At 38.5% G+C, this 14,834-nt stretch overlaps 2 protein-coding genes and 1 pseudogene across 3 annotated transcripts in view; 1 reads left to right on the top strand and 2 right to left on the bottom strand.

The window, feature by feature from the left end:
• NELL1 (neural EGFL like 1) overlaps positions 1-14,834 on the bottom strand; it is an 830,042-nt gene that overhangs the window by 658,027 nt on the left and 157,181 nt on the right. For both annotated transcript variants that reach the window (XM_044258965.1, XM_044258966.1), the window contains exon 5: positions 8,860-8,956. In XM_044258965.1, coding sequence (XP_044114900.1) covers positions 8,860-8,956 — 97 coding nt within the window. The remainder of the gene's footprint in view (positions 1-8,859; positions 8,957-14,834) is intronic.
• Positions 1,103-1,518, bottom strand: LOC122912787 (annotated as a pseudogene).
• Positions 12,707-13,269, top strand: LOC122912786 (ubiquitin-40S ribosomal protein S27a-like). The gene has a single exon (XM_044258969.1). It carries the CDS (start codon positions 12,739-12,741, stop codon positions 13,207-13,209), a length of 471 nt encoding a protein of 156 aa, XP_044114904.1. The 5' UTR covers positions 12,707-12,738; the 3' UTR covers positions 13,210-13,269.

Genomic DNA, 14,834 nt, shown 5'->3' with positions numbered 1-14,834 from the left:
TATAAATTATTGGGCTTTACAGTTCACACTCAATGAGTAGTCAAGGTAGACACAGGAACTTGAATTTTTAAATCTTCCAGTATGATTTTGATTATCTTTCTGGGGTTGGAAATCAGGGCTACCCTTCATTAGAGACCGAAGGCCCCCCAGGAAAAGCATAGCTTCACTAAGAAGTAACTAGTTACAAAACAAAGAGCATCAAATGTGAGTCAGTTTGGAACTAAAACATCTGGACAAATTTGTGGATTCTTAGAAGCATGGAAAATAAGGGAACACTGAAAAACCGTGTGTGTGTGTATATATATATACACACACATACATATATACATATATGGGTATGGTTGTGTACCTATACACATATATATATATATATGAATTACCACCCTGAAAATTACATGATTGAGTACTTATAACAAAAGGATTGAAAGCCAAATTAAGCTAACACCTATAAATATACCACCCAGCTTCAGAACTCAGACATCACTATAGTTAAGACTTCTGAGTGTTCATCCCTAATTTCCATTCCTTCCTCTCAGAAATAAACACTTGTGAATCTGTACTTAGCCCCATGTATTTTTTTTTACATATGTGGATGTATAAATAAGCAATATATCAAACTATTCTATATTCTTTTTTTAAAGATTTATTTTAGAAAGAGAGAGTGCACAAGTAGAGGGAGGGGCAGAGGGAGAGAGGAGGAAGCAGACTCCCCACTAAGTGGAGAGCCTGACACAGGGCTTGTACTGTGCAATAGAGGTCAAGATTAGCTATTTCCCCAGCGGGATATTCAGCTGACCTAGTACCCTGTAAAGACCATCCTTTCCAGAATATTCTGTAATGCTGTAATGTATATTTTCAGGTTATATATTAGGTGTGTGCATCATTTAAATAGTAATATTTTTAAAGACTTACATTAAAAAAAGATGGTAATATTATGTGGTAAATGTGGGAGCCTTGAAGTGTGATAATGCCAGAGCATTCTACAGCTTCCTTTTGTTTACTCCAGCCAGTTACATTTTTTTTTTTAACCACTTCACTATCGACATTTAGGAATCCTTTCTCATCTTCACAGTTTTTACTGGAAGTCCTATAGAAGATTCCTTTATTCCTGTACCTCCTCAATTCCTTCTACCTTTATTTGCCCTTGCTGAGATTTGGCTTTACATTCAAGAAACTTTTTACTGTCTGTCCAGCTTCAGTCTAGTGATAAGCACCTTGCTAGAGGGAATGCCACGTGGACAGGTGTGCCCTCCACCTTTTCTCACTGCACTCATTCAGTGTAGATGACGTATTTCTTCCTGTAAACGTGGATGACTTTGCCAGTCTGCTGACCTTTGAAGTGTCCTCACACAATCTGTCCCTCATCCTCCTTTCAGATGGGCACAGATTGCACATCGTACTTTCGTCTCAACTTTTTAGGAGGGAAGACCTAACCTTCCTGCAAATGTGGGAAGGTGCACTGAAATGCCTTTCACGGTTATCACTGAAGTCAGAAGTCATAAAGGGAATGAACTTCATTTTTGCCACTGGAGTTTCAGCAGTGGCCCCAAAAGCAAAGACAGCATCTTTAATTGTCTCAATATAAACAATACACATCAGGACTTGAGTTGTATAAATCCAATACAGTATTCGTACTTTTAACCACTAAGTGTAAATCACTTGATAATAAATATTGTGAAATGGAATTGTATCTAACTTCGTTCTCTTCTTGCCTTATTTTAGGTTGATAGAATTTTGAAAAAAAAATCTCAAATACTTAAACCTGGAAGTAAATTTCTATTATTTTGATGTTACTTTAAATTTTTAACATGTGAGTTAGTCTACAGTTAGCCAATTTCTCTATTCATTTTTGGAATACAAGGCCTCAGAGTACTTGAAATCAGATAATCCCATCATCATTTTGTTTAATATTTTTAATTTTTTCCAAAATTGGTCATTATTTAATCAAGCAATGATTAAGGTTTATGTATACCCTCCATTTGTTCACCAATTCCCCTTGTATTTTTACGTCTTCCTTCTGTGAAGTTTCCTTAATGAGGATCTATTAGTCATAAATTTGAGAGTTTGTCTATAAATTCTTATTTCATGTTCATTCTCAAATTATAATTAGGCTGGGTATACGCTACTACATTTGGGAGTTATTTTCCCTGAAAACTGTGAAAACATTTTTTTATTATTATCGTTTGGCTTCTGCTTTTACTAATTAAAAGCCAGCTGTTCAATCTATGTTATTCTTTTGTGGAAAATTTACCTTTTAAGGGTTACTGTTAATATCTTCTCTGTGTCTTTGGGATACTATTCCAGGATTATCTCTAAGTGTGCCTATTTATCTTACTTGAGTAATAGAGTAAAATGGTCCAAAATTCTTCCCCTCCTTGTTTCCATATCCTTGCAATGTGAAACAGCAGAAGTGTCCTTTAAGAGACGGAGTCTCTTTCTCCCTTGACCATGAGTTTGGTTTTTGGTTATGACTTGCTTTGGATAGTAACATTATTAGCAAACCTGGTAAGGAATGCTGAACCTTGAAAAGCACTAATATGCTAGAGCTTGCTCTCTTCTTACACTTGGAATCTTATGACTGCCATGTGAATAAGCTTCTACGTCACTAGAGAATGAGAGACCATATGGAGGAGAACTAAGTTACACTAGTCAACAGCCAGCCTATTACCAGGGATGTGAAGAGGCCACCTTAAACCATCCTGCCTCCTGCTGATCTGCTAAATGACCACCGACCACACCAGAGCCCAGCAGACATCAGCAGAGCCAGGCCAGACCAGAAAAGTCATCTAATCAACATGAAGAATTGTGACCTAAATAAAAAACTCAGAAGCTTAAAAAATAGCTAAGTTTTTTGAGAAAGAGCAAGAGCTAATACACACTTTGACTACATTATTGCAAAAGTGAGAATTGGTATCTTTTATCAATTTTTGAAAATTCTTAGCCATCATACTTCTAATAGTACCTCTAATCTCTTCTTTAACATTCTGGAGTTTTCAAGTATATATGTATGAACATACACACCCTAAAAACATCTAGAATACCTTTTTTGTATTTGTGTTACTTCTCTACAAGCTCTTTCCTATCTCCCTCTCTCTCTTCATACTATAATTAGGGTGATTGGTTTTTTTTTGGTTTTTTTTTTTAAAGATTTTATTTATTTATGTGACAGAGAGAGAGAGATCACAAGTAGGCAGAGAGGCAGGCAGAGAGAGAGAGAGGAGGAAGCAGGCTCCCTGCTGAGCAAAGAGCCTGATGCGGGACTCGATCCCAGGACCCTGAGATCATGACCTGAGCCGAAGGCAGCGGCTTAACCCACTGAGCCACCCAGGCGCCCAGGGTGATTGTTTTGATAATATTTTCTGTTCTACAAGTGCTCTCCCCACCTGTATCTAATCTACTGTTTAGCAGGTTCACTGAGGTTTTTTTCTTCCATGTCAATTATTGTTTTTCTTATTTCTGGAAGTTCTTTTTGGTTTTCCCTCATCGTTTATATTCTCTAGTCCTCTCACATTTGTTACTTCATTTCTTTAAACATTTTAAAACATCAGACTTTTCAAAATCCTTTATCTTGGAATTCCAATTTCTGCAGCCCTTCATTATTGCTAATTCATTATTGCTCCTTCAAACTCCCACTCATAATGGATTAAAAATCCTACTTGTATGAACTTAATCTATGGGAATCCTGTTAGGTTTGCATAGAAGAAAACTTTCCCCAAAGGTTATTTTCTTTCTCCATAATCCCAAGGTTCCCAACCAAGGTTCACTTTAAGATAGCTACTTGAGCTTCATGGGCAAAATAAACCCAAATTTCAAAGCTACATGATCTCAGGACTATGGTTTCAAATTCTTCCCAGAAAATTATTTTTTCCTATATGAAACTGAGGTGGAGAATGACTAGCTACTGGACTGCTTCCCATGGCTAAGTAGTAGACTCTTCTGCCTATCATTTTGCTGGAGTTGTAATCTTCTAGGATGTGGCTTTGTTTTTAGAAGTTTCTAGCCCATCTTCTAATGTTACTTGAGCTCTAAGACACTGTTCCCATCCCACACAGACTATTGTTTAAGGTTCTAACTGGGATTTCCATGCATTGTTGTGATATTGCAAAATAGTACAGCCAACTCAGAAAATACTCTGGAATTTTATAATAAAGTTAGACGTACACTTCACATACAGTTCAGCAATCCCACTTGTACATACCCAAAAGAAAACTTGTGTTCAGACAAAAACCTGTACACAAGTATTTTTAGTGGCTGCCCAAATCTCAAAGCAACCTAAAAGTCCATGAATTGAAGGATGAATAAACAAACTGTAGTACCTCCATACTACAGAATTAGAGTACATCAAAACAATGAATTGCGCATAGGTGCATCTCAACATACATATACACATGATACAGAACATTCCGGGAAAGGCAAAACTATAGGGCCAGACAACAGATCAGTAGTTCATTGCATACAGAGGATGAGATGATCAAAAGCATCACAACAGGGGAATTTTTGAAAGTTATGGAATGGTCCTTTATCTTCAGTATGATGGTGTTTACATGACTATCAGTTTTCCAAAACTCAAAATTGTACATTTAGAGGAATGAATTTTGTTCTATGTAAGTTATGCATTGATGTTTAAAGGAAAAGAAAAGCCCAGAACCAAATTGCTTCATCGGTGAATTCTACTCAACATTTAAGTAAGATTTAACAACTACCCTTCTCAAACTCTTCCCCCAAAATGAGGAAGTCTTCCCAAAATTCCCAAGTAATTTAAGGAGATAAGCATTATCCTGATACCAAAATCAGGTAATACTAAAAGAAAACAACAGGTCAATAACCCTAATGAATATAAATGTAAAAATTAAAATGTTAGCAAGCTGAATTCAAGGATGCATTGGATCATACACTATGATCAAGCAAGATTTTTCCCTGGAATACAAAAATGGTTCAATGTATGGTTCAATGGATAAATGTGACACAACCCAAAAGAATGGAAGGTAGAAACCATACAATCATCTCACAGGTGCAAAAGAAGCATTTGACAAAATGCAACTTCCTTTATAATAAAAAGACTCAAAAAATTGGGCAAAGGAATATACTTCAACATGATAAAAGCCATGTGTGACAAACCTACAGCTAACATCATACTCAACAGTGGAAGGTTAAAAGCTTTTCCTCTAAGATGAAAAACAAGGCAAAGGGGCCCACTCTCACCACTCCTATTCAACACAGTAATAGAAGTCCTCATCAGAGCAATGAGACAAGAAACAAAAGGCATCCACATCAGAAATGATTAAGTAAAATGTCTTTGTTTGCAGGTTATAAGACTTCACATATAGAAAATCCTAACCAGGGGTGCCTGAGTGGCTCAGTCGGTTAAAGCCTTCGGCTCAGGTCATGATCCCAGGGCCCTGGGATCAAGCCCCATATGGGCCCTTTGCTCAGTGGGGCGCCTACTTCCCTTCCTCTCTCTCTGCCTGCCTCTCTGCCTACTTGTGATCTCTGTCTGTCAAATAAATAAATAAAATCTTTAAAAAAAAATAATAAGAAAGAAAGAAAATCTTAACCATTCCGCCAAAAAAACTTTTAAAATAAAGTCAGTAAAGCAGGATACTAAGTCAACATATAAAAGTCAGTTGTATTTCTATTAACAGTGAAATATCAGGAAAAAAATCCCATTTATAATAACATGAAAAACAGTAAAATACTTAGGGATTTGACTAAGGATGAGAAAAATCTGTACAATGAAAACCAAAAAGCTTTGATAAAAATTAAAGTAGACACAAACAAATGTAAACATATACCATATTCATGGATTAGAAGAATATTGTTAAAATGCGCACACTACCAAAAGCCATTTGTAGATTCAGTGCAATCCCTATCAAACTTTAAATGGCATTTTTCAAACAAATAAAGAACAAAAACACTAAAATCCGTATGGAGCCAGGAAGATTCCTAATAGCCAAAGTAATGCTAAGAGAAGAACAAACCTAAAAGCATCAAATTTCCAGATTTCAAACTATGTTAGACCTTTTAATGATACAGAGGTTAGAACACCAAACTTCATGCAGTCAAAAATGCACATGTAAGCTCAGATACCCCAAAACTTAACTACTAATAACCTACTCTTGACCGTAATTCCTAAGCAGTAGCATAAACAGTCAATTAATACATATTTTGTAAGCTATGTGTATTATATACTGTATCCTTACACTAAAGCTAGAGAGAAAATGTTAAGAAAATCCAAAGGGAAAATATTTACAGTACTGTACTGCACTTACCAAAAAAAATTCATATGTAAGTGGGCCCATGCCATTCAAACCCCTTTAGTTCAAGAGCCAACTGTATACTACAAAACTACAATAATCAAAGCAGTCTGGTGGGGCAGAGGAGGCAGGGGGAAACAGACACGGATACCAAAAGAACAAGATTGAAAGCCCAAAAATGAACTCCTGCACATGCAACTACTATCTGACAAAGGAATCAAGAATATTCAATAAGGATCGTCTCTTCAACAAATGTTGGGAAAACTAGATAACCACACTAAGAAGTTGGATTCCTGTATCATCATTCATAAAAATTTGAAATGGATTAAAGACTTAAACAGCAAACCTGAAACCATAAAACTTCTAGAAGAAAATGGGGGGAAAAGCTTCTTGGCATTGGTTTTGGCAATCATTTTTCAGATAGGACCCCAAAAGCATAAGCAATAAAATTAAAATTATTTAGTAAATCTACGAATTAAAAGCTTCTACACAGCAAAAAAAATAATTGACCAAATGAAAAATCACCCCATGGAATGGGAATAACCACTTGCAAATCAGCAATCTGGTAAGAGGTTAATAACCAAAATATATTTTAAAATTCCCACAACTCGGGACGCCTGGGTGGCTCAGTTGGTTGGACGACTGCCTTCGGCTCAGGGCGTGATCCTGGAGTCCCGGGATCGAGTCCCGCATCAGGCTCCCAGCTCCATGGGGAGTCTGCTTCGCTCTCTGACCTTCTCCTCGCTCGTGCTCTCTCTCACTGTCTCTCTCTCTCAAATAAATAAATAAAATCTTTAAAAAAAAAAAAATTCCCACAACTCAAGAGCAAAAAAGTGGATTAAAAAATGGGCAGAGGAACTCAACAGTCATTTTTCCACAGACATGCAAATGGCCTGTAGATACATGAAAGGCAGTCAACATCCGGTAAATGGAGATCAAAACAACAATAAAAGATCACCTCACATCTGGAAAAATGGCTATCATCAAAAAGACAGAAAAATAACAAGTGTGGAGAACAAGGAACCCTTGGTACACTCTTTGTGGGAATGTAAATTGGGACAACCACTGTGGAAGCTCCTCCAAAAGTTAAAGAATAGAACTACCACACGATCCAGCAATCCTCCATCAGGGGGGATTAAGCTGAGTATATACCTAAGAGAAATTAAATCACTAATGCAAAGAGAGATTTTCACCCCCATATTTATTGCCACATTATTCACCACAGACAAGGACAAAGATGAATGGCTAAAAAAGTTAGTATTCATGGGGAATACTTCTTTCCATGGGGAAAGAAATTCATGGGGAATAATTCTTTCCATGGGGAAAGAAATCCTGCCATTTCCAACATGAATCAACTCTGAGGGCATTGTGCCAAGGGAAATAAGACAGAGAAAGATAAATAGTGTACGATATCACTTACATGTAGAATATAAAAACCTTGAACTCACAAGAGACAGTGGAATGCTGGTTGCAAGAGGTTAGGGGAAATAGGGAGATGCTGGTCAAAGTAAACAAGTAAATTCTGTGGATCTAATGGACATCACGGTGACTGCTGTGAAAATACGTGTACGGGACACCTGGGTGGCTCAGTTGGTTAAGCAGCTGCCTTCAGCTCAGGTCATGATTCCAGCGTCCTGGGATCAAGTCCCACATTGGGCTCCTTGCTCAGCAGGGAGCCTGCTTCTCCCTCTGCCTCTGCCTGCCATTCTGTCTGCCTGTGCTCCCTCTCTCTCTCTCTCTGATAAATAAATAAAATCTTTAAAAAAAAAAAAATACGTGTACTTGAAATTTGCCAAGGGTGGAGATCTTAAATATTCTGGTGACAAAAATGCCAGTGATAATTATGTGAGGTGAGAGAGGAGTTAGTTAAAACTGATAGTCATTATGCAACATTTAAGAATATCAAATCATATATGTTATATATCTTAAAATTACATAGGTATGTCAACAATATTTCACTCAAATTGGAATAACAGGAAAAAAAACGGAGGTTTCCAACTTCTTGGAAATGGCGGATATCCCTCTAGTTTTCACTTTCCTCCATGTATTTGCCTTCTAAGAATTTCCTTTCTTGTAAGTGCAATGATGGGTCTTGAAAGATTTTTGTTTTGTTTAATCCAGCATTAATAGGCATTTCGAAGTAGGAGACTTTTTAAAAACATCTACTCTACCCTAGTGCCAGAAGCAAAAGTCTCCCATTCTATTGAAGATGACTTTCTTAAAATTTCATGATGTTTTTAACTTCATTTTATCACCGTATGCAGTTTCAAGAAGTACAACAGAGCAATTATTGTATTATTTTCATGATAGATAAGAAAACCAAAGCTCACAGAACTTGAGATTTGTTACCCAAGATTCTGAGAATGGAAACCAATCTGAAGGTTATCTTAAGCTCTCAAAACTAGGTCAGTAAAAAACACATAGAGGATCATTTACATTATGGATCATCCATACTTGGCAGTAGAGTGAACTCTGTGACCTTGAACAAGTCACTTAACTATGTCTAGTTTCAAAGCATCTACTACATAAAATTGTTGTGACAGTTATTCATGTCAAGCACATAGAAAAGCCCATGACCATGGCAGAAGTAGAAAGAAGTGCTTACTTTGAATAAGCCATGCTTTTGGTTGCGTTGACCAAGCCATAAGTTGCTTCCTAGGGGAAGGTTGGTTTCAGGAGGGTCTATCACACGTTCATAAATTCTGCAGGGACAAAGAATGCAGTTATTAATAAACAGTTCAAAACAGAACCAAAAGTTATGCATGTTGTTTGAAGTCCTCATGGCATTAGCTGATGGTATATTACAAAGCTGTGATCACCAAGACAGCATGGTACTGGCATAAAAACAGACACATAGAGAGAGAGCGCCAAATCCTAACCACTAGACTCGGCTCAGGTCAAGGTCCTAGGGTCCTGGGATCTAGCCCCCCGTCAGACTCTCTGCTCGGCGGGGAGCCTGCTTCCGCCTCTCTCTGCCTGCCTCCCTGCCTACTTGTGATCTCTGTCTGTCAAATAAATAAATAAAATCTATTAAAAAGAAGAAGAAAAACAGACACATAGATTAACTGAACAGAGCAGAGAGCTCAGATATGGACACTCAACTCTGCGCTCAAGTGATCTTTAACAAAGCAGGAAAAAATAGCCAGTGGAAAAAAAGACAGACTCTTCAATAAATAGGGCTGAGAAAATTAGACAGCTATATACAGAAGAATGAAACTGGACCATTCTCATACACCATACCAAAAAAAACCAAAAAACAAAAATCTCTAAATGGATGAAAGACCTCATCATGAGACATGAATCCATCAAAATCCTAGAGGAGAACATAAACCTCTTCAACACTGACCACAGCAACTTCTTTCAAGACATGTCTCCAAAGGCAAGGGAGACAAAAGTGAAAATGAACTTTTGGGACTTCATCAAGATAAAAAGCTTCTGCACAGCAAACAAAACAGTAAACAAAACAAAGAAGCAACCCGCTGAATGGGAGAAGAGATTTGCAAATTACACTATAGATAAAGGGCGAGTAACCAAGTTCTATCAAACTCAACATGCAGAAATCAAGTAAGTCAAAAAATGGGCTGAAGACATCAACAGACACTTCTCTGAAGACATATGAATGGCTAACAGACACTTGCGAAAAAATGCTCAACATCATTAGCCATTAGAGATATTCAAATCAAAACCATAATACTACTTAGAATGGCCAAAATTAACAAGGCAAGAAACAACAAATGCTGTAGAGGATGTAGAAAAAGGGGAATCCTCTTACACAGTTGCTGGGAATGCAAGTTGGTACAATCACTTTGGAAAACTATATGGAGGTTCCTCAAGAAGTCAATAGAGCTACCCTATGATCCAGAAATTATACTACTGGGCATTTACCCCAAAGATACAGATGTAGTAAAAAGAAGGGGCACATCACCCCAATGTTAATAGCAGCAATGTCCACAATAGCCAAATTGTGGAGCCAAGATGCTCTTCAACAGATGAATGGATAAAGAAGATGGGGTCCATATATACAATGGAATATACTCAGCCATCTGAAAGGATGAATACCCACCATTTGCATCAACATGGATGAAACTGGAGGGTATTATGTTGAGTGAAATAAGTCAAGCAGAGAAAGACAATTATCATATGGTTTCACTTATATGTGGAACATAAGAAATAGTATGAAGGACATTAGGAGCTGGGAGGGAAAAATGAAGGGGGGAGGAATCAAAGGGGGAGACGAACCATGAAAGACTAGGGACTAAGGGAAATAAACTGAGGGTTTCAGAGGGGAGTGGGTAGGGAGCTGGGTTAGCCCAGTGATGGGTATTAAGGAGCGCACGGATTGCATGGAGCACTGGGTATTATAGGCAAACAATGAATCATGGAACACTACATCAGAAACTAATGATGTACTCTACGCAGACTAACATAATACAAAAAAAGAAGGAGGAGGAGGAGGAGAAGGAGAAGAAGAAGAATTCTGTGTGGGGAATTTCACGGAATTTCAATTATTCTGGATGGCCTGTCTGTTCCCTGCACTCTTCAGTTCTTGGAGAAGCTACAGGAGAAGTCAACTCCAGGTACTTCAGAAGGGGATCTGCCTGCCCCCTCCCAGAGTGACCTGTTTCTCCAGAGGCTCCCAGAAGTCAAGAACTGAGAGACTGCCCAGTGTGCCACAGCCAGTGAGCAAGTATGAGCTGTTGCAGCTGGGAGCGGTCACACTGCAGCCTTGTGACTGAGCCACCTGCCCGTCAGTCTTACTGCCCACTGGAAACGTGCTCTTTCCTAACAATAAATGCAAGGTACTCAATGGAGAAAGCTCTGCATATATTCGGTCCGTCTGTACTAATTATCTTTTCATTATAAATGGATGCTCAAAACATAACCAAGGCAATGTAAGTCTCCCTTAAAAAGACAGGCTGTTTTCTCCACAGGAATGCAACATCTTTCACATGTTAGAATGAATGATTTTAGGTAAAACAATCTAACAAAATTGCTCTAACCCAAGAAGTTGCTCTACACTTTCTTTTAAAGGTTTTTTTTTTCTAATATTTGCAAAAAAACAAACAAAAAAACTAGAAATGAGCCAAATTTACAACAAAAGTGAAATGCGTAAGTTATAGATCAGCTTGATGTAATCTACTACAGTCATTAACAGTGACAAATATGCAGGTTATGAAGTATAGGAAAGTACAGACAAAATAATTTTCACTGGAGGAAAGTAGAATGTAAAATTATTTATGAGCTATGGAGACAAGGATGCAGAAATTATGTTCCAGGGTGGTGAATTTCAGAGGACACAGGAAAGAAATGGAAATCGGTGTATTTAGGTTAAGAGGCAGAAGCATAATTTTCTGTGAGGTTGTTTTACTAATACATTGAAGATACTGTCAAACTATTTATCTGAACCTTTCATTTTAAAACATTTTGCATCTGTCAGAATGAGAAGAGCTTTCAATTTCAATGTTCTGTTTTGTTTTGGTTTTTGGTTTTTAATATACTACAAGGTGAGCTCCAGTGAGCAGAGTGGGCTGTTAATCAGTGTTTATTAAGTACAGAAAAGATTTTAAAAAAAATCAACTTTCTATCATGCCTTATCTTCCCAAGTATAAATGCTCCTTCGGCCATAAAAATAGTGGGCCTCAGATGTTTGCTTTCTCATTTATAAGCTTAAAGCAGGGCAGTGACCCAGCACCTGTGTCAAAGGGGTGTACTGATTTCAGGGGTCACACCACCCTGTAAGGATCCCCTCCTGATGCCAAGAACATCTGCTGGCTGCTGCCTCTCCCCACCCCCACACCCCCCACCCCCAGTCCTGCCAATTTACTCCAAGTGGTGGACCTCACTGGAGAATTCCACGTAGCAGGCAGTATCAACAAACCAGATTCAGACAGAGCAAAATGAAGAGAACTTAGAAACAGTGTCAAAAAAAAAACCAGACTGCAGGTTGTTGGTTGAGGGGGAGGGTTGACACGGGGATGGAGTAACTGGGGGATGGGCATTAAGGAGGGCGCCTGATGGAATGAACATCTGCAACTGATGAATCAGTACATTCTGCTCCTGAAACTGATGATACACTGTATCTTAACTAAATCGATTTTAGAAATTTTATTAAAAGGAAAGCAGAAAAACCAAATTTGAGAGACAGTCCACAAAATAACTGCCTGTGCTCTTTCAATTTTCCAGGTAAGAAAAGGAATGTTTATTAAGTAGAGCTGATTACTAAGTACTGCTGATTAAAAGAAACCAAAGGGATGGGACACCTGGGTGGCTCAGTTGGTGGAGCCGCTGCCTTCGGCTCAGGTCGTGATCCCGGGGTCCTGGGATCGAGTCCCGCATCGGGCTCCTTGTCCAGTGGGGAGCCTGCTTTCTCTCTCTGCCTCTGCCTGCTTGTGCTCTCTCTCTGACAATAAGTAAAGAAAAAGTCTTAAAAAATAAAAAAGAAAGAGCTTTCCGATCCGCCATCTGTGGTGGAACCGCCGCCAGGATGCAGATTTTCGTGAAAACCCTTACAGGGAAGACCATTACTCTCGAGGTTGAAACCTCGGATACAATAGAAAATGTGAAGGCGAAGATTCAGGACAAGGAAGGAATTCCTCCTGATCAGCAGAGACTGATCTTTGCTGGCAAGCAACTGGAAGACGGATGTACTTTGTCTGACTACAACATTCAAAAGGAGTCCACTCTTCATCTTGTGTTGAGACTTTGTGGTGGTGCTAAGAAAAGGAAGAAGAAGTCTTATACCACTCCCAAGAAGAAGAAGCATAAGAGAAAGAAGGTTAAACTGGCAGTCCTGAAATACTATAAGGTGGATGAGAATGGCAAAATCAGTCGCCTTCATCGGGAGTGCCCTTCAGATGAGTGTGGTGCTGGAGTTTTTATGGCTAGCCATTTCGACAGACATTACTGTGGCAAATGTTGTCTGACCTATTGCTTCAACAAACCAGAAGACAAGTGATTATATATGAGTTAATAATAAAAGACATGAACTAAAAAAAATAAAAAATAAAAATAAAAATAATAAAAAAGAAAGAAAAAAAAAAAAACCAAAGGGACATAAAAACTCCACATGACACAGGATCCTGGTTTGGATTGGGAACAGGGGAAAAAAAAAAAAAGTCCTATGCAAGACTTCAGTAGGAAAATTGGTGAGACTTGAACTCTAGATTATACACTAGTATTGAATTGATGTTCAATTTCCTGATTTTCGAGAATTGGTCATGTATATATTTAAGTGCCCTGTTCTTAGGAAATACACACTGAAGTATTTAGGGGTAAAGTCCTGATATTTGCAACTTCTTCTCAAAGGCTTCAAAATAACAGTGTGTCTATGTATAAATACAGACACATGTAAACACACATTGTGCAGAGAGAAAACAGAATCTGGGCCAAGTGTAGGATTGTTTTTTGTGCCATTCTGAAAGCTTTCTTGTAAGATTAAAATTATTTTAAAGTAGTTTAAAGATAGTTTTGAGACTACAGTAAAAAAACAAAGAGGGTCTGTAAAATATTTAACTATAAATACACACATTCAAAATAGCTTTATATCTATTAGCCAAGGACACCTACAAATTTAAAGACTCAAAAAGGCACATGGTAGTGTTTTCCCAAGGGATTGGGAAGGGCAAAAGGGAGGAAAAAGTGAATGACTGAAAGATGAATGAATGAAACAAAATAAGTATTGCACAGATAAATGCTGGCAACACATCGTAAGCTAAGAAGAGTCTCATATCCCTATCTGAACCTCTTTTCCAAAGGGAGTGACACCACTGACGTGCCAGACAAATACAATCTTGACAGAAGTGCCAAGCCCTGGGTTACTGTTTTTAGGGACTTACTCAGGCCGCCAGGCAAGTAAGGCACAGTGATCTGTCACTTAAATCTGGTATCACGCAAGTCAAATAAAAAGTCAAAGCTAACAGAATGAACTCCTTGGTTTCCCGTGTGGTCAGGAAATGGAAACTTGATACTCCAGTGTTTTGGTTCATGAGGTTTCCTTCACATCCAGATCAGATTGTCTATGATGTGTCTGATATGGTGTTGGCTCCGGACACACACACAGCATAATTAATATGGCCAAGTCCTTGTCCTCAGGTCAAATGCCTGAGCCAGGATGACAACACACAGGCACACACCTTATCATTGAGTGAGGTGCAGTGATCTATGAAAGCAGAAAGGAGAACAGAATTCTGTCATAATCGGAGAAGACTTGCCAAGGAAGGGAACACCGGAGCACATTTTTGGATGAAAAACGGAGTGGAGCTGAAAAGCAGACAGAACGGCCAGCACTTACTTAGTGTGTGCCAAGCAGTGCACGTGGAGGGCTTTCCATGGGTTCATTCGCTTATCCTTCACAACACCACCGTCAGGTAGGTGTTCTGGGTGCACCACGGTAAAATGCCTTGTCCGTGGTTAAATGCTTTGTAAATCGCAAAGTCTATTTGAGCCCCGAACCCTAATCTGTGATATTCACTCAAGTGAGTTAAAATTCCTGACTTGACTTACTCATCAAGAAGGAAAGGGGAACGAAGCATGAGAGACTATGGACTCTGAGAAACAAGCTGAGGGTTTGGGAGGGGAGGG

The sequence above is a fragment of the Neovison vison genome, chromosome 7, assembly GCF_020171115.1.
Source record: "Neovison vison isolate M4711 chromosome 7, ASM_NN_V1, whole genome shotgun sequence".
NCBI classification, from domain to species: Eukaryota; Metazoa; Chordata; class Mammalia; order Carnivora; family Mustelidae; genus Neogale; species Neogale vison.
The sequence above is the reverse complement of the archived record's forward strand: the minus strand, read 5'-3'. Positions and strand labels throughout refer to the sequence as shown.

Bases quoted from the DNA above. Each gene is read 5' to 3' on its own strand.
- LOC122912786 (XM_044258969.1), top strand. From the start codon at position 12,739: ATGCAGATTTTCGTGAAAACCCTTACAGGGAAGACCATTACTCTCGAG.